Source organism: Gavialis gangeticus, unplaced genomic scaffold (genome assembly GCF_001723915.1).
Source record: "Gavialis gangeticus isolate Ggan-Ray unplaced genomic scaffold, GavGan_comp1, whole genome shotgun sequence".
In the NCBI taxonomy this organism is placed as follows: Eukaryota; Metazoa; Chordata; order Crocodylia; family Gavialidae; genus Gavialis; species Gavialis gangeticus.
The window spans coordinates 36,687,023-36,706,284 of NW_017729025.1; the positions used below are offsets into that span (position 1 = coordinate 36,687,023).

Here is a 19,262-nt window from a genome sequence, read left to right on the forward strand (position 1 = left end):
TGCTCGTAAAGCCGTGCCAGGGGACCTGCAATGACCTCGGCCAGTTCCTTTAGAACTCTAGGGTGGAGATCATCCGGACTGGCTGACTTGAATATGTCCAGCCCCTCCAGAAGCTCCCTTACTAAGTCCTCGCTAACCCTTGTTATTGTTATTGTTGTTGTTATTGTTATGCTTTCAGCTCTTGGGCTTCATGCATATTAACTCTGAAAATTTTTGAACATCGGGGGGGGTTGAGCAGCAGTTTTGTTTTTGTTTTTTAATAAAGGGTATTTTTATTTAATATCTGTTGTTTCAGTCAGTGCTAGATGAGATGATGGTGGAACAAACAGACTTAGTCCGCTTGCGAATGGTCAGAATGTCCAATGTACCTGACACCCTCTACATGGTGAACAATGCAGTGCCACAGTGCTGTCATATGATTAGCCACCAGCAAATCAGCAGTAATCAGTCCAGTCCTCCTTCAGTTATAGCTAATGAAACCCCAGGTAAGGCTTCTTGATTAAACGGTGATAAAGAATTTCCTGTCATGGGAGTTTTTGTTAGATGACTCTTAAATTTCTTGTTGGCCACAGTAGTCTGTTAAGCGGTGGCTGGTAGTCTGCTTCATATAACAGATTACCAGGGGTTCTCAGTTTTGAATGTCTCCAAAGCATATTAAGTAGTAGATACCTGAATAACTGTAAAGAGCTGGAGCTATGCTAGAAGGGTACTAGTAGCCAGGGCACAAGCACTTATAACCATAGTCTCTCACTGGTACAATAAACATTTTCCAAAACTGTCTGTAATTGGTTTCTACATTCAAAGTATGTACCCACTACAGAAATATCAATTCAATGGTTAATCACATAACAGTGCTCGGTGCCAAATTTAGACTCTAGGGAACTGCCAAAGCAAACAAATTCCCAAAAGTTCCCCTCAGCTGAAAATGTTCACCTACCACTCTTAGAAAAGCCAGCCATAGACACAATGAGAGCATCTCACCCAGTCTGAAATTCCATGGTAGCTGTGTCAGTAATTCTGTTGGCAAAAATCTTTGAGACCTATAATTTATTCATACAAAAAAAGAAAAAAAAAACCCCAGCCAGCGAGGTCAGCATTTCAAGTACAGGTGTTCTTTGCTGGTGATGGCTCCCTTCACTTACTGTTATACTGAAGGGAGTGTTCTGGCAGCCGTGTATGAACAAAAATATCTCTAGACTTCAACCAAAAAGATTTGGGATAGACACAAATATCAGCAAACTGCACATTGATGCAGGAGCCTATTCCTGGAGCACAAATGGCAGAAAAGAACTGGCCACCTGAGTAGTCAAGCAATGACCGTCCTGTGCTTCATTGACTGGTGCCTTGGAGCATATGATTTTTGTCCAGTTATATTCTCCGCCCTGCCGCCCCCCCTCCATCCCCCTGCCATGTCTAGTGTCCTCTGACATCTGTGCTTCAAGGACATTTGCTGAGCATAGGTATTTTTGTGTCTGCAAAATGACTTGTTGTTCTCATTACAACCCTATTCTGAGGCTGTTTATGAACCTTTCCTGAGCTCTGCCTGCAATATTGAGGTTAGGTCCAGCAGATTGTTGGGGCTGCTTTGGACCTGTTCAAGTTTTAGCCTGAATCAAATAATGAAAGAGCTGAACTTGGCTTGTGAATTACTGAATGTGTAAGAATATTGTTCCTTTATACTTTCACAATGTCTGCCTTCCAGATAAAAATACCATGTATAATATTCTAGATTGTTTCTGTATGAAAAATTGTTCCAAATTCATGTTGGAGTTGGTAACTAACCTTTTAAAAAGAAGGCCAATTCATTTTATCCCGAAATCCAACCTTTTCATAGTGTTAGTACTAGTACACTGAGTACTAACATAATGAAATGTAGCAGAATATCTGAATGTTGAGTATTGGCATAATAAAACGTAGTAGAGAGGATGGTTTGGAACTCTTAAAAGACTGGTAGAGCAGGTCATTTCTACTGTATTGGGCCACGTGCTAGAAATAAAGAATTTGGGTAAAATGGTGCAAACCTTCGAAAATATATGCACTATTGTGGCCTTTCTAAAATTGGCAGCAACTGCTTGGTGCTTGTTTCATCTCTGATATGTAGATGCCCTTTATACTGTTCTTGCAGTCTGGTCATGAAAATATATTGCCCGTGTATATTTGTTAACAGACTTGATCCCAGTAGTGCATTTGTATGTGCTTTTTCTCAGATATGTACATATTTTACTGTGGTCTTTCTGTCCCTGGGAAAAAGAGCTATTGCCAGACAGCAGCATAAATGTTAGATGAGAGCGTTGTGCAACAGGATAAATGAATACCTTAAATTATATATAATTTCCTTTTGGAAAGGTTTTTAATAATTTCAAGATGACTGCATAAAAGAGTTTAATTTTCACAGGTTTGTGTTGGCTTAAAATTCATGTAATTTTTTTAATGCATTTTCTGTAGTTATTATTGATAATACATTCTTACGATCCCAAAAGTCTACCAAAAGCATAAAGCATATGCCAAGAAAATCAATGCATCTAAAAGGAACATGCAATTACTGAGATTTAAGATACCCTGGCCAACCAAATCATAAGATTCCTGCATCATAAGGAGTTTATAAAGAATACTGTATTTGTGGCTGACTTTTACAGAAATCAGAAAAATGGTATACATCTCTACAACTAGCATGTTCTACCCTTTATCCCATAATGACGTTCCTAAGACTCTAACCATAAACATGCAAGTCAAACTACTGTTGGCTTAATGCCAGTCAGCTTTAGAAGCATAGTGAGCCTGACGTTAATCCTGAAAATGTAACTGAAACTAGTCACTGCAGTAGATTTCATAGTCTTTTTTAGAACAGTTTAAGAAATAGTCCTGTCCATTGTTTTCACATCTTTCAGTCCCCAGCCTGCTTGTTGTTAAAGAGATGATCAAACGGCTCCAGGAGCTCCGTCATACTGAGCAGGTGCAGAGGGCATATGCACTCAATTGTGGAGAAGGTGCCACAGTTAGTTATGAGATTCAGATTCGTGTTCTGCGAGAGTTTGGACTTCCAGATTCGGCTGCTGAACTTCTGCAGGTATGAGAATCCTCTTGGGTAAGACCCACCCCCTCTTGATTTTACAACTGTGCTGTTTTTAAGAGACTTGACATGAGTCTTGGGAAACTGCATGTTTAACCTATGGGAAAAAAGAAGCATTGAGTGTATGCACACTTAAAAAGTAAATGCAGCACCCCTCCCCTGCTTTTGCATCCAAACCCAAACCTACGCATTAATAAAAAGTCTCTTTGTTGAAAGTGCAAGAAAATGGATATGTTAAAGTGCAGTACTCCATATGCAAAATGGGTTTGGAAATTCATTTTTTTATTAGTGAGAGACCTCCTGTGTATGTGTTTAATTAGAAGTGCACCAATACATTGGTCCATATCTTATCAGCACTGATAAAAGGAAAATTGATGTTATTGGCAGTCAGCTTTTTTGTCTGATGTGACCAATAATGTCGCCAATAAATACCATGTGCATGGATGCAGCAGCAGCAGGTACACAGCCAACCTGGCAGCTTGGAAAGTAGTGTCTGGCTGGTAAGTCGGTTGGGGGGTGCAGGAGTAGGGTGCCATATTGAGGTCCCCCACAGTGAGGGAGGGAGTGGGGCAGGGCCAGGCGCTGCCCAGCAGGGGCAGGGTGTGGGACAGAACCCCAAGTGGCTCGTCTCGGGTGGGGGGGAGAGGGTGGCGGCTCCTGCTGCTGTGTGCACCCCCTAGGGAGGCAAGGGGGATGTGCCCCTGGATCTGTGCATGGGGTGAGGGGAGGCTGCTGCTGCTGCAGGCTGGGGCTGGGACAGTGCTGGGCTCTTCCTGGTGGGGGGCGTTGGGCAGGGGCTGTGCTTGGGGTGGGCAGTGACAGTGCTGGAAAAGGGGATTGGTGGGGCTACAGTGAATTTTGGGGTGGCTGTAGCCCACCCCATAGCCTCCCCTCCCAGTGCTGCCGCCACCCACCCTGAGTGCAGCCCCAGTCTAACCCCCCTGCTAGGAAGAACCCAGCACTGGCCCTGACTTCAGCCAGCAGCGAAAGTCCACCCTTGCCCCATGCACAGTTCTGGGGGGCACACACCTGCCATGCATTCCTGGAGGGTGTGCGCAGCAGCGGGAGCCTCTCCCCATGTCCTTCCTTGCCCCACCCTGACTGAGCAGGATCTACCCCTGCCCCACTTCCTCCCTCACCATAGGTGCCAGTATGCCTCCCCTATACTCCCTTCCCTTCCCTTCCCTTCCCTTCCCTTCCCTTCCCTCCAACAGACTTACCAGCCAAACACTGCTCTCCAAGCTGCTGAGCTTGCATATCAGCAATTGGACTGGTCAGTCATTCGTATCGGCCCAAAAAATCTTTATCAGTTCACCCCTAATATCAATATTTGAAGACGGTTAAATTTTATTTCCAATATCTATCAACAATGACATTGATTGGAAAGGCTGGAAAGAAAAGAAACAGAAGTAACGGTAACACTTCCTTTTTGAAAAAGGTTGTGTAATATAGAGTGAAATTGTCCAGTAGCAAATCCCATTTACATTGGTGACATATTATTAATATTTCTATATTATATATTTATAAATTAATGTTTTCATCTGTCAAGTGCTCTGCGCCTCTGACCTTCAAATATTCTCATTAGGGAAAACGCTGGATCTCAAATTTTGAAGTTGACAGGGATGTGAGTGATTGTCTTAATATACTACGGGAGCTCCTCTAGGGAGCATCAGAGGACACTTTTCAAATAACACAAGTGTTTTATCTTTCTGTCGCTTAAAATGTAACAACACGTGTAAATGTAAAGGGTTCAGCCTGTCCTACACTTGAGCTGATTGACTGAAATGCTACAAAACCAGTGTCCAGGTTTGACTTCACTGAACCAGAGCTGTATCAGAATTCAAACGAATGTTTGCAACGTTTTGTCCATTGCCACTTGGAAAAGAGCTATACCTATATTGTGCAGAGCATATGCAGTACCTATATTGTGCAGAGCATTCAAGCATGAATAAGGACAGTCACTGCTTATTATTTACTATTTATGTCATTTGTTCTTTCTGCTCCATATGATAGAGTTTTTAAACTGTGCGGTGTAACTTAACTGACTCCTCATAAATAGAAGCAGATAGTAAGCAAGTGAAAATTCAGGTTGGCTCAAAAATGGGTCGGGAGAAAAAAAAAGCTAAAAATCAGATGTAGAACTAGCTAGATGCTGATGTTAGTCTCTAGATTTGCAAGTCTCAGTCCTGGTCAATTGAATAGGAAATCTGAGAAGAATGCTTTTTGGTTTTCTAGCTCCTGATTTTTTTTATTTTATTTTATTTTTTGCTTTCCCTTGCAGAATCCTCACAAGTTCTTTCCTGATGAGCGGTTTGGGGACGAAAGCCCACTTCTGACAGTGAGACAGTCTGGACGATGTCGAGTCAACAGCACTCCCACTACAGAAACAGTGTTTACAGAATTTGACTCTTTTGTGGCCTTCCATCCACCATTGCCCCCTCCTCCACCTCCCTACCATCCACCAGCTACTCCTATTCACAACCAGTTCAAAGTGGGCTGGAAACAAAGGGTGCCGAGTCAACACCCTTCACGTTCATTTTCTTATCCATGTAACCATTCACTCTTCCACTCCAGGACAGCTTCCAAAGCTGTTCCACCTGTCTACCTACCTGGTGTGAAAGCAGCACCACCTGATTGCACTAACACTACGGGATTGGGGAGGCAAACAGTAGCTGCAGCAGCAGCAGTAATGGCAGCAGAAAAGCAAGCAGTAAGTCTGTCTGTCTGTCTGTCTGTCTGTCTGTCTGTCTGTCTGTCTGTCTGTCTGTCTGTCTGTCTGTCTGTCTGTCTGTCTGTCTGTCTGTCTGTCTGTCTGTCTGTCTGTCTGTCTGTCTGTCTGTCTGTCTGTCTGTCTGTCTGTCTGTCTGTCTGTCTGTCTGTCTGTCTGTCTGTCTGTCTGTCTGTCTGTCTGTCTGTCTGTCTGTCTGTCTGTCTGTCTGTCTGTCTGTCTGTCTGTCTGTCTGTCTGTCTGTCTGTCTGTCTGTCTGTCTGTCTGTCTGTAATGTATTGAAAAGGAAAATTAAAGTAGAATTTAACAGTGAAGTGGTTTGGCCTGGGAAGATTGGCAGTGGAGATGGCTATATTTTAAAGTGAATCTTCTATATACTGCCCCTTCCATAAAGTACCTACAAAAGTGTGGAGGATGAAGTCAGAATGGAAGCAGTAGAATTAGTAGACTGAGATGGCTGAGAACTCTGGACAGCTTCTTTTAATTAAATACGTGCTCTTTGTCTAGAAAGCTGCTTGGGTCCAAGACAGAATTTCTTTTCAAAACTGAATAGGGAAAGAACCAGTGGTTTGGGATCTGGGAGACTAGGTTCAAGTCCCTGCTCTGAGTAAGACAGAGTAAGGATTCGAGCAGGCATCTGACATCCCAGATGAGTGCTCTGGTCACCAGATGACTGTGTATCTGTGCAGAAGCAGGGGCAGCGCTTTCTGATTTTTATAGGTTTTGCTTGAAATAACTTGGAAAGGTTTTGGTTTCATTTCATATTGGAACAGAAGCAAATGTCAGCCCTGCTAGTAGGCTGGAGGGTTGACTAAGTAGCTAGAGGTGGTGTTTTTGCTGTAAGGCTTCAATGCTGAGCACTTTAGAACTAATGTAAATAGACAGTCATTATGTAGAGAAAATCCATGGGGAGTTTGAATGCCTGAGGGGCAGTTTTAAATAGGATTCTGAAAGGAGTAAGCTGATGGAAAGTGATAGGAAAGGGCAAGATATACGCACATATAAAGGAGAGTATTTATGGATTAATATTTAAAAGCGAAGAAAATAGCCTCTAAGTTGATTAACTACAATAGAGTAGTTCTGTGTGTGTTTACTATATTAAAAGTGCTACACAAAGGAACAAAAGTAGTTGGGTAAAATGTAGTTAATGCAGCTGCATGCTGGATTTGAAAACTTCTGCCAGAAAAAGTCCTAATGCAAAACATGGTTTCATGGGAGTTTTTTGTATACGGAGGTTCTGCTGTTCTGATTGACTCGAATTCTGGACTGGCAGAAGTCATCAATCATTTCTCTTTAGCTCTTATCATGAAATAAGCTATCTTTATGATGGCATGGTATATACTGTAAACATCTGATGGGGATTATTTCCTGTAATTTTTCTCATGGGATTGATTTCCCATCATTCATGTATGACCAGCAGAAAAAACATCTCACTTGTATCCCTGGGCAAAAAAATAGTTCATCATATTGGTTGGCAGTATTGGATGGAAATATAGTAATTGGTAAAAGTACACTTTAAAAAGAAAAGGTTTTGGGCTAAGATTGCTAATTATTGATTCTGTTATTCCTAACTCTATATATATATATCTCCAATGTATAAGATATAGCTGTCTCTGCCATATAAGAAGCCCCATTTAGGAAAAATATTCAGGGGCTTTCTTATGTCTTGATTTACACACTAATCCATTTTATATTACTTTTAAGCTTGCCATGTACATAATGCCATTGACACAGGGTAGCATTTACAAGTATGCACAAAGCCTTATGCTTATTAGCCATGAGGTTGTTAACTACAGTTATGTACTAGTAATTATAACTGCTTTAAATCCATTCATTTATTTTAGCTTGAAGAGTATATATGCATCATGATGTATACTTCCTTTAAGTCAAATTGATATTAAAAGTAATGCCTAAAAGTTAAATATGGTAGTTACCCTACTGGATCAAACAGACTAGTGGTCCATCTCCTCCAGGATCAGTCTGAACAATGACCAGTACCAAATACTTCAAAGGAAGGTGCAGGAAACACAGTAAGAGAGCTACAGAATAACCAGCCCACATGGGCATGCTTTTCTTACCCCTGTGGTTTTGGGGTGGTTCTGTGCCCTAAAGAAAAAGGGAACTTTTTGCAGTTTATTCATTCCTAGTATAACCTTGTAAGTTCTCATCCAAGTGTGGCAATGTGTTCCAAAACATATGTTTATTGTAAAATTCTCCAATATTTTCTGTGTCCTTGTTCTTGTATTTGAAAAGTTCTGGGCTTTATATGGTCTATTTTCACTTTACTTCATTACTTGGGAAATTTTTACTTGTTTCTGGCTTGTCATTTCCTCTCTAAAGTAAACACTTTAAATCTTTCCAATTTTTCTTTATGGAGGTTTTTTCCATGTTTCTATTTTGCACCTTGTCTCTGGCTCCCATTTGTTTCTGCTATCACTTCTTGTGATTGTATGGCCATACATGAGCACTGTGTTTCAGGTGAGGGCATAATACTTTCAACTTTTTCTGTCCTTGGACTGCTAGCTGTATTTAATATTTTGTTAGCTCTTTTACTGAAGTCATTACATGTTTTACCAGGGTGTCTCATTGAGCTGGCCACAGGTCCACTTGGTGGATGTTTTTTGGTTTTGTGTTTTTTCCCCTGAGTAGTTACAGCTAATATAGAAAGCTAGAGGCATCTTGTAATTAAAGTGGAGTGCTGTTGACTTTAAGTACCATTTTGTAGTATTTTACTCTGTTTTATCTGGAAGATAGGAGGGTGTGTGGATGGATCTAGCCTCTGGCTAGGTCTCACTTGAGGTGTTGGGATGCTCCCAGGTCCCTGCTGCCCCCCCTCCTTCCTTCACACCCATTACTGGGAACCCTGCCCCTATCAGACCCAGAATTGAGCTTACCCCCATATGCCTGCTGCAGACTCTCTAGGGACCCTGGGAAATAATTTTTCCTGGAAGATTAATTGATATGTTTCTTGGGATCCTGTGAACTACATACAAGGAAAGAAAATTCAGCACTACAATTTCTACAGTTCAGCCATATTGCACATGTACTGTGTGTGTGTAAATATACGTAAAATATAAAACCATAAATGTAATTAATCTGCATTTACAAGATATGAAGTGTATGCAAAGAGTTGGTTACACTTGTTCTGAATCTGAAGGACCAGGTGTATCGATTTCTGGCTTCCCCTCCCCCCTATTTTCTCAGCCACAATATTGTCTTTATGTAGCATTACTCATTTAATATACTTTTGATCTAAATTAATATCTTGTTTAATATTCACTCTTTCAACATTCATTGCTGAGCAGTCTACATTTACATATATACATTTTGTATTAAACGTGAAATACAGTGCTGTGCACTTATTGAAATAATAACCTCCCATTTCATGAGGAATTAGGGAAAAGGAATTGACACTTTGCTTTCACAGTGGACAAGGACCATTCTGTAATAATTATATTGGTTACATTACCCCATGCAACTTCTCGATTTGCGTGACCTTTTCCTTTTATTACATTTTTTTCCATGGGTAACATGCAGAGTTGGATATTTTCAGAGTTGCTTTTCAGAGCTAATTGAATGGAATAACTTGCTTTTTATAGCTGAATAGTGGGGGCAAGTGTGTAGAATAAAGTACAGGTGCACCCTCTTGATTTGAAAAATCAACTGCTGATTGTACTGGAGCTGCTCCAGCCAATCTGCCCTAATTGGGAAAGTGTCTCACCTGAAATGGCATGTGCTCTTAATCTAAGGAAGTTACTTGTTAAGGCTGTTGTTTCCTGAAGGGGATCAGGAAAGGAAAATTTTATTGCCACCTACTACAGAAAGTGATGCTGTGAATTAAATTCAGTACAGATTGAAAAATGGAGCACAATTCAAATGGACTGATTGTTTTTCCCTTTCTTTCTTTTCTAGTGCGCTCAGCCCATGTTAAATGAGTTGATGCCCGATATTGCTATGGGTGTGTCAACAATGTCTCTGAAGGACAGAAGGCTGCCAGAACTTGCTGTTGACACAGAGCTAAGCCAGAGCATTTCAGAGGTAGGACCAGGTCCAGCACCACACATTTCCTGTATTCAGACCAGGCACATGCACAGTTCTCGAAAGAAACATGCAATAGAGCAAAAAATAGATGCTCGAGAAAATCAACAGGAGTATCCAGACTTCTATGATTTCTCTAATGCTGCATGCAGACCTTCCACTCCAGCACCTAGCAGACACACTCCTTCACCTTCACAAGGCATGTATTTTGGTCCAGATTTGTATAGCCACAGTAAGGCATCACCAAGTGGCTTAAAGTCGGCCTACCTACCCTCCCAGATATCTCCAAAAAAACAAGAGGATTCCAGGAGAGAATATGTGCTCTCCCAAGATGGGCATCAACACAGACAAAAGAATGAGCCAATACACCTCGATGTCTTAGAACAACCTCCCCAGCGACTGGACTTGGCATTGGCTGCCCAGGAAAATGCTGGTAATGGCCCAGTTCACATCAGGGGAAGAACAAAAATGGAAACTGACTTAACATATGGGCTAACAGCTAACAGACCTTCACTCTCTGCATACACCTCTGAGATGCAAGAAGAGCGAGCTGGTAGGAGACTGGCAGATGATGAGCCTCTGGAACATGGAGCACAGAGAAATACTGACTTGGAAAGGGAAGAGGCAGTAAGCAGAGGAAGGAGGTCTCCGAGCAAACCAGACTTCCTATACAAAAAATCTGCCCTCTGAAAGCAACCTCCACTATTTCTCTGTGCCTAAGAGTTGTAAACCACCCCATTCTTTCCAACTTTTGGCTGGATATTTTTCAGTCAAATTCATGAATGCCAGCACATAATTCATTTTTGTTTTTCTTTTAATACGTTCTTTGCTTTATTAGAGAGAGCATGCTGTCAGTTTACTTTGGATGCTGCTTCTGGGTTATTTTGTGATTTGAGCAAATTTTTAATTAAGCCTCCTTTTTAAAAAAAAAAAAAAAAAAAAACTAGCTGGCACTTTTCTTTTTTACAGTTGGGTAGACTTTTGCACCTGTATATTTTATTTTATTCGTATTAGTTTTGTACTAATACGTTAAACTTCATTGTTACATTTAAAGGACTGTATTTTCATATTTTTGCATTTTACCTTTCCACCTACCAGTTCCCCATGTGCATTTGGTTGCACACTATGAAATGTATTTTCTTATGAGATAGTACCAATGTGTTTATTTTTGAATTATAGGAATTCCAAAGAACAGCACAGCAAAATACTACATTTTAAGTAAGATTGTTTTAGGTCTGAAATCTTCCTGGTCCACTACAAAAATCCAGTCTTGTACTGTTCTATTGAACAAGTTAGCTGGTGTGTTTACTCCTCCTGAGATACAAAGTCCTCTCAAACACTTATCATTGGGATGTTCAAAAGAGCCTAAGGAAACAGCTGGGTGTTGACTGCTTACTTTCCAAGGGCTCCTTTTGAAAATCTTGGCTCGTGTATTCTGGTTCAGTTATGAATGTAGAGGACTAGCAGGGAGTGAGAGATTGCAGAGGGATCTGGATAGGTTACAGGGGTGGGCTAACAGGAACAGGATGCGTTTCAATACAGACAAGTGCAGGGTGCTGCACTTGGGCAGTAGGAACCAGCAGCACACTTACACAATGGGGAACTCCCTACTTGAGAGCACGGAGGCAGAAAGAGATCTTGGAGTCATTATTGACTCCAAGATGAACATGGGCCGACAATGCGAGGTCATGGTTGGCAGGGCTAACCGGACCTTGTCGTGCATCCACAGGTGCATCTCGAGTAGAGCCAAGGAGGTGATCCTCCCCCTCTACGCGACGCTGGTCAGGCCACAGCTGGAGTATTGTGTCCAGTTCTGTGCGCCCCATTTCAAGAGGGATGTGGACAACATGGAGAGGGTCCAGAGGAGGGCCACCCGCATGATCCGGGGACAACAGGGCAGACCCTACAGTGAGAGACTGCGGGACCTGAACCTATTCAGCCTCCACAAGAGAAGGCTGAGGGGGGACCTGGTGACCGTCTATAAACTCACTAGGGGGGACCAGAAGGGTTTGGGGGAGACGCTGTTTCCCCTAGCGCCCGCTGGCATAACAAGGAGTAATGGGCACAAGTTGATGGAGAGGAGGTATAGATTGGACATCCGCAAAAACTACTTCACAGTTAGGGCGGCTAGGAGCTGGAACCAACTTCCAAGGGAAGTGGTGCTGGCCCCTACCCTGGGGGTCTTTAAGGAGAGGCTGGATGCCTACCTGGCTGGACTATTTGAGTCCCGTTTCTTGTTTTGGGGTTTTGTTGTTCTCCCGCCCTGGCGGGGGGTCGGGCTAGAAGATCTACTAGGTCCCTTCCGACCCTTAATCTATGAAACTATGACTTCTTGGTCACTGAGAAGCAGTTAAGTAGACTCGAATTACTGATTTGCTCATAGAGGAAGACGACCTAGAAACACTTCAAACTGATAGCAGTATTGAGTTCTGCTCATCAGGATACCCTTGTGCTAGAGTGTGTGAAGATCAGAATTCAGGATTTGTTCCAAACCCTAAAGCTTCAGGAAGAACAGGCGTAGCATATGATGTTGTTGTCTAAACTGTTAACTTGCTCAACTGAGAGGGCTGTCTCTCTTGTAGAGATTCTGAGGGGACTGTTCATTGCCTTGCTTTGTTCCCACCTATAGTAAAAACAAAGGGCTTCACTTTTAGTGATGTCATTTAGTGTTTCTTAACACATTTTAAGTGTCTCAAATTGCATAATGTAAATCATTCTGCTCTTGTGAACAAAATCATGGAGTGGAGAAGTAACTACTTTATCTTTATTTATAGCTTTGGCATTTTTAAATTACACTTCAATCATCACTTTTTTTTAAGCACATGGTGATGAGACTGACTAATATGAACACAGAGAAGAGGATAGTGATTTGTGTTCTTTGTCTTTGCTGGGGTTAAACATTTATAAGGATATAGTGATAGTCATTCAAAAGTAAATGCTTGTCAATAGTTATTATACAACTATTTGCTATTCTAGGTGTAGCAAAAGCTGTGGTACCTGATACCACAGTGTATCTGCTAATAAACACCAGATTTTTTTTTTTAAGAATGATTTCTATAATGAAAGATCTTCCAGCAATTGAGGACCTCAGACTTAAGTGTGAGCTAAAGACTATTTTGATCTTAATACTGATTTGTTTTATTTCAGTTAAAGATGCTTAATTCTACTTAAATATAAATCTTGTTACAATATACTTTTTGTTTCAATTAAGACAGTCATTTCTACTACTAGTCATCTCCTCTCCTCAAAAGCTCAAGGTTTCATTTGAAGTACACAATGCCTGTGAGCTATAGCACCATATTGTATTAACGTACCTAAAAGGAATTTCCAACCTATAAAGGTAGCATCTGGGTAAGCTAGATTCATGAGGTTTGTGGTGCAAAAAAGCATGATGGTCTCCTGCACCGTATGAAAACTTTGGAAAGGTTCATTTAAGGTACAGCTGTGTTGGACTGTTACGATGAAATGCAGTGGTGAGTGTCTAAATCACACAGATTTGTTTTGGTTTTGGAGGCTTGGTTTTGCTTTATTTTTGTTCTGTTGTTTAAGTAGGCTTGGGCCCCAAGCAAAAATATGCACGTTGGCTCCAACTTCATCACTAATATTTTGCTTTCACAGAATTACAGCAGTGTCAAACAATTGTCTTTATAACCTCAAAGAAGATAGGACTGTTTAGTACTGGTGTTTCAGGTTGGGGACTGAGGTTCATTGGTTTTGCTCTATGAAGAATCTAGCACAACACTATCTAACACTAGTCTGAGCTGTATCTGTTGGTCCCACAATCTTATAACTGCTAAAATCCCAATACAGTCATCTTGTTACTAAAAGTAAATGATTGTGCTTGTATCAGTTTATATTCAAAAGTTAATAACCAATCACCATATACATCTTGGCTTTCAACAGAATATTTCACATTCTGTATACCTTTTACCTAAAACTCAGTAGACTTGCTTTCAGGGAAAACTGCTTTAGCAACTAATATCGCTGTTTGGATGTGGCACTGTGTGCCTAAGTAGTAAATTGTGGCTAAAACCTCCTAGGAATAGCAGCACCTTTCAGAAGCTTTCACAGTGGACCCATGGAGGTGTGGCTGGTAAAGAAAGCTGAGAAGTTTCAGGAATATGTAGTTTGAAGGCATCTGTGAAATGTTTTCTCTACTGACTTACTCCACTACAAAAAAAAAAAACCTTTGTGGCATTGCTGTTTGCTTTCTAGTACATCCAGTTGTCATTTACTGAGGTCTCCAATGGGCAATCCATGGTGTTGAGCAGTATTCCCAGGAAGAGATGATGTAAAATTCCATATAGTCTGACTGGCTGATGAACTGCTGGGCCAAGATTTTAGTCATTTGCTCTCCTGTCCTACCTGCACTTTGCATTTTCATTTTGTTCTCCATTTTAAAAGTACGTTGCCACCTCCCCCACTACCACACACCTCATCAGTTTAGGCACCTCATCAGTGGGTGATTTTTGTGGCACTCCCAGGTAACAACGCAATCTTTTGCAGATGCACGTAAGGAGGATTGTCGTGTCTTTAGTGGACCTTCCTTGACAAGATGCTGGCATTAACCTTTTGTGATAGTGATGTTTTTTCCCCCAAAACTTAGGCAATGTTAGACCAGACTCTGCACTGGCTTGCATGAGCACACCCATTCAGATTAACTGAATTGCACCCATTTACTCTGATTTGCTGAATTGGGGTGGGTGGGGCAACATCTATATAACTGAACACAATGCAAAACATGCTGGAAAGAACAGCTTAATGGAAGCTAATGTTCACTCCCCCCCAAAAGCAGCATGTTTGCAGAAATTTCATACACAAGACACAAGTTGCCATGCCGTCTGCTAGATCAGCCTTCATCCACTAATTTTCAGTTTATAGCAGATAACCCTTATTTAAATGAACCACTTTCAGATTAGAGGGAAAATTCTAAGATCTCCCATCCTTGTAAACAGTTGGAATTGGATAGCTGCTTGCTGAGCAGTTAAGCATTCTGTTGGAAGCTAAAATCAACTGTTGATGCTTCTGTCTTACAAAAAGGATGCCTGTTTTGTAACTTAAGTGTTAATTTACTACAAAAGAGCAGTATAAAATGTATACAAAAGCAGCACGCAGGTTTTGGGGTCCCCCCCTTACTGTCGCAGTAGTTGTATATTATCTGTCTTGTGAGTTTGTGTTGGGGTTGGGTTGTTTTTAGTTTATTTTCTTCATCATTGTTAAAAGGCTGAAAATTAAAAGACTCTGGCCCTTCCCATTGCAAGCCTTAGTTTTGGTCTTTGAATGTCTCAACCGCTTGCTTATGTTCTTTAGTTTTCTTTTGAAAGAACAGATGTGCTGTAGAAGCACCAGTGTTTCTGCTATTTTGAATGCCTCTCTGTTTCTATGGTGGAGGTGATGCTGAGCTCTGCTGAAGGCAGGGAGCAGTTAAAAGATAAAGGTTGGACTTGCAGTTTCTGTAATTATCTGTACTTGGGAAGGTGGTGTTGCCTTCTGCAATGTTACATTTTGTTTCTTGTCCTTGTGCTGTTACTGGTATAAAGTCAAGTGCCTTCAATGCTAAAGGCTCAGAAAATTTTCTTAAACTGACTTCATGTCCTATGCAAGTGTTTTTTCTACAACCTGCATAACCAGTACTTTGTAAAACTTGTTTACGCTTCAATTGTACATAGTGTTTTTTAAAATATAGTATTTTTATTTAGGTACCTCCAAACTTGAATTCTAGTCTTGTGTGATGCATTGTAAAACAATACATTTCTCTTTTGAGTACCATTACAGTTGTAAAAAGGTTTTCACTGGTTCTATTTTTCTACTGTTGCTGAGAAGCATGTAACACTGACTTTATCCTACATATAGTTGGCATTTCAAATAAATGGCTTATATAGAATGTGCTTGTATGAAGTGTCTTCTGTTTAGCCACACAAGACCACCCTATTCTACATCTGTCTGCTTGCTGCTAAATGAGAGTATTCCTGTTGCCCAATTTGGTAGAATATAGCATATTCTAACTGCCTAACATAGCAGACTGGCTCTCAAAGTTTTTATAATAAATTCAGTGGAAAAACAAGGAGCAAGAGTTTGTCTTAAAAATAATAATAAAAATATGAAAGATCTTAGAAAACTAGTTTTATGGTTTCTTCCCTTCAAAATGGGATATTCACACAGGATGCCAGGAAAGATACAGATGCAATGCAAACTAGTGCAAAATTGGGAATTTAGAATTGAAATGATATTCAGAACTCTTGGTAAAGGCAGTACCTTTTATTAGTTGCTACGTAGCCCATCAATAGATAGAATATGAATCTATAAATACCATGCTCAAGTAACCACTTGGAAAGTGAGCTTTCCGGGCTTTAACAGAGTTGAGCATTATCTTAAGTCAGTAGTGGCAATTGAAGGCAATAGAATGACCCATTTTAGTAAGATTTAGTAAGCAGGACATGTAGTCCTTGATCTAGACAGTACTGAGCAGAACAGTTAGAAAAATATGCATTTAACTCAGAAGTATGTATTTGAGGAGCTTGCAGTTAACCTAGATTTAAGATATATTAAAATCAGCTTCATATAACCATGGTATTTGATTACTGCAGCCATAGTTTTGAAATATAAATGTGTGACCCAGGCTTTCGAGTATACCAATACTTGGATGTTGCACAATAGCTGGCTCTAGTTCTTTTATGGCTTAAGTTAGTTTCCTTTTCTGTATGATGCCATCCAGGCATTACCAAAGATTTTTTTTTTTTCTCTTTTGGGAAATGTGGGGGCAGATTCCAAGATAAAAAAAAATAATAATAATTAACTGGGCTTACTGTTATTGCTAGCCTTATTTTTGGTGCTCCTCTAGCTTTTGTACCTGAGGTAGTGGTCCAGCTGCTTCCAAGGGAGAGTCTTCAGGACGAAAGCATTTCTGAAGCATGCTGTTTTTGCATCTGTAATTACTTATTTAAATAGGTGGGTGCAGTGTGCACACTTTCACTGATCTTTTCACATAAACTGCACTTCATTACTTTAGATGGAGTGCCTCAAAAGCAAAAACAGTCATGTTTTCAAGTACACTTGGTTATACATGAAATTCAAAAGTAGAATGGTAGCTTCTAGGGCTGTGCGAAATTTTGCTGCCAGCTTTGTTTCGACGCTGTTTCAACCCGTTCTGAAATGGAACAGATAGTCGAAACAGCCTTGAAGCAAAACGAGGCAAGTCAAAACGTTTCACTGTTTTGACATTTCGCCCATAGGATATAATGGGGAAGGATAAAACAGCCTATAACTTTGTCATTTGTCTTGATTTGGATGAAACTTGCAGGAATGGTAGCCCCTTCTGAATCCAGAATCCCTGCACCTATCTCCTTGACAGCTGGCAGACTTGTGGCTGCAGCAGGGACTAGCAGGCCTGCAGCGCCTTAAAACACACACTGTCACCCATGTCACAAGTTTTGCTTGTCTGCAGCTTGAGGTACAGTTTCCCCCAAACCCCTGCACCCATCTCTTTGAAACTTAGCAGGCTTTTTGGCCTCCACAGGGGCTAGCACGCCTGCAGTTTTGACCCCTCTGTGGCTTAACACATACACGTGACACAAGTTTTGCTTTCAAACCTTTGGGGTGAAGCTTCCCTCGAACCTCCTGCACCTCTCTCCTTGAAACTTGGCAGGCTTCATGCCCTCAGAAGGGGCTACCATTCCTGCAAGTTTCATCCAGATCAAGACAGAAATGACGAAGTTATAGGCTGTTTTGTCCTTCCCCATTATATCGTATGGGTGAAATGTTGAAACAGTTTCACCGTTTCGAGGGAACGAAACAGAACAGCCGTTTCAAATCAAAACAATTTGAAATGGAACGCTGTTATGTTGAAACGCTGGTCGAAACAACGCTGCCATTTCGCACAGCCCTAGTAGCTACTGTAACTGCCTTCAGTTTGGGGTTACAATCTATCTGCGGTTCTTCTGGAACCTGGCTTCTTGCAATAGTTAATGATCTAACTCGGTGGTTTCCAAACTGCTCCATGGAACCTGGGGCTCTGCAGTCGGTCATCAGGGGTTCCACAGAGATTGGGGGAGTGGCAGAGCCAGCCAGGATGTGGTGCACTGCCACCGCTGGGCCAGGTCTCCTAGCTCTGTCAGTTCACACAGCCCACAAAGCCAGGTCTAGGGGTTTGGTGGCAGAAGTGATATGAAGTGGTTCCTGACTTTAGGAAGTTTGAAAACCACTGATCTAATTGACATAGTTAATGGTGCTTAATCCATTCAGTGCTGTCACCTCCAGAAAAACACCCTATGGTTTAAGATGGACTCAAGTTTTTGTTTCTTGGAGCTTGGGGGAAGGGGTTGGGGTAGTGACTTGCACTACAACAACCCGGGGGGGCTTTGTAGGGGTTTGGAATATGTGGTCAAAATATATTTTGCACTGGTGTGTAGGAGTGCATTTTAGTCTCGGGTCTCATGGTTACCAGTGTTGTGGGGGCACACCCAGGCCCTCTTACCAAATCATGATGTTATCAGACTCCATAGTAATGGGAAGGGGGGATGTAATCTACCTTCAAGAACCATTGTAAGATTAAAATTTCCTTGGAGTACAGTCCACATGCAAGATAGGAACATATTAGGTGTGTGACAGTTTCCCCCAACATCAGCTACTGGTAATTAGGGCTATGCATTTTAAGTGAGGAAGCAGGTACTAGCACCTCCCACAGAAGAAGCCTTTGCCAGAGAAAATAACTGCACAGAGGACAGCACAGCAAGCACATGGGGCTCCCTAGCTGCTGGCTATGAAAAGAGCCTTGCTTACTGCCCCTTCCCCCACCAGCAAGGGCTAGAACTGCAGAATCGACTACTGGCTTGGCTCTTCTGTATGTCCAAAATGGAACTGAGTGCCAGGTCAGAGGCTAGGATCAGGCCATCAGCTGACTTAGCAGGCACTGCTGGTTGTGCCTCCCCCCAACTCCCTTTGCAGGGCAACTGCATCTATGCTCCTCTGCCACTCGACCAGGACCCTGCCACAGGAAGGATGCAGCCAATGCCATGCAGCACAGTGCAGAACCAGCTCCCCCAGTCTCTGGCCACGCATTTCCTTTTTGGGATGGACCTCCTGGAGTGTGGCCTTCCACTTTCCCAAGAAGTTGCAGAAGGGGCTGGCTTCCCCTAGCTGAGAGCTCCTGCTTGACTCACCTTCACAGTCACAGCTTTAGGCTATTACTAGAAAGGAAAGGAGAGGCTAGCACCTCCCCTGGGTCTCAAAGAGAGTGGGATCACATATGCAGAACTGCATTGGTTTGTGCTACAGCTGCTTCCCAGATTCCCACATGGCATAACTTCCCGTTATGAATTAAGATGGTAACTGGCACTTTTGCATTCAGATGGTAAATATTTCTATTTAGCAGATCAATTGTCTGGTGGAAATTTTACACCTAATGTGAAGATGTTTATTGACATCAAC

The 19,262-nt window shown here is 41.7% G+C and overlaps 1 protein-coding gene across 1 annotated transcript in view; it reads left to right on the forward strand.

The window, feature by feature from the left end:
- Positions 1-10,756, forward strand: part of BTBD7 (BTB domain containing 7) — a 74,770-nt gene extending 64,014 nt beyond the window's left edge. The window contains exons 7-10 of the mRNA XM_019518634.1: positions 296-485; positions 2,889-3,067; positions 5,352-5,780; positions 9,711-10,756. Coding sequence (XP_019374179.1) covers positions 296-485; positions 2,889-3,067; positions 5,352-5,780; positions 9,711-10,526 — 1,614 coding nt within the window. The 3' untranslated portion in view covers positions 10,527-10,756. The remainder of the gene's footprint in view (positions 1-295; positions 486-2,888; positions 3,068-5,351; positions 5,781-9,710) is intronic.
- The last annotated feature ends 8,506 nt before the right edge of the window (positions 10,757-19,262 follow it).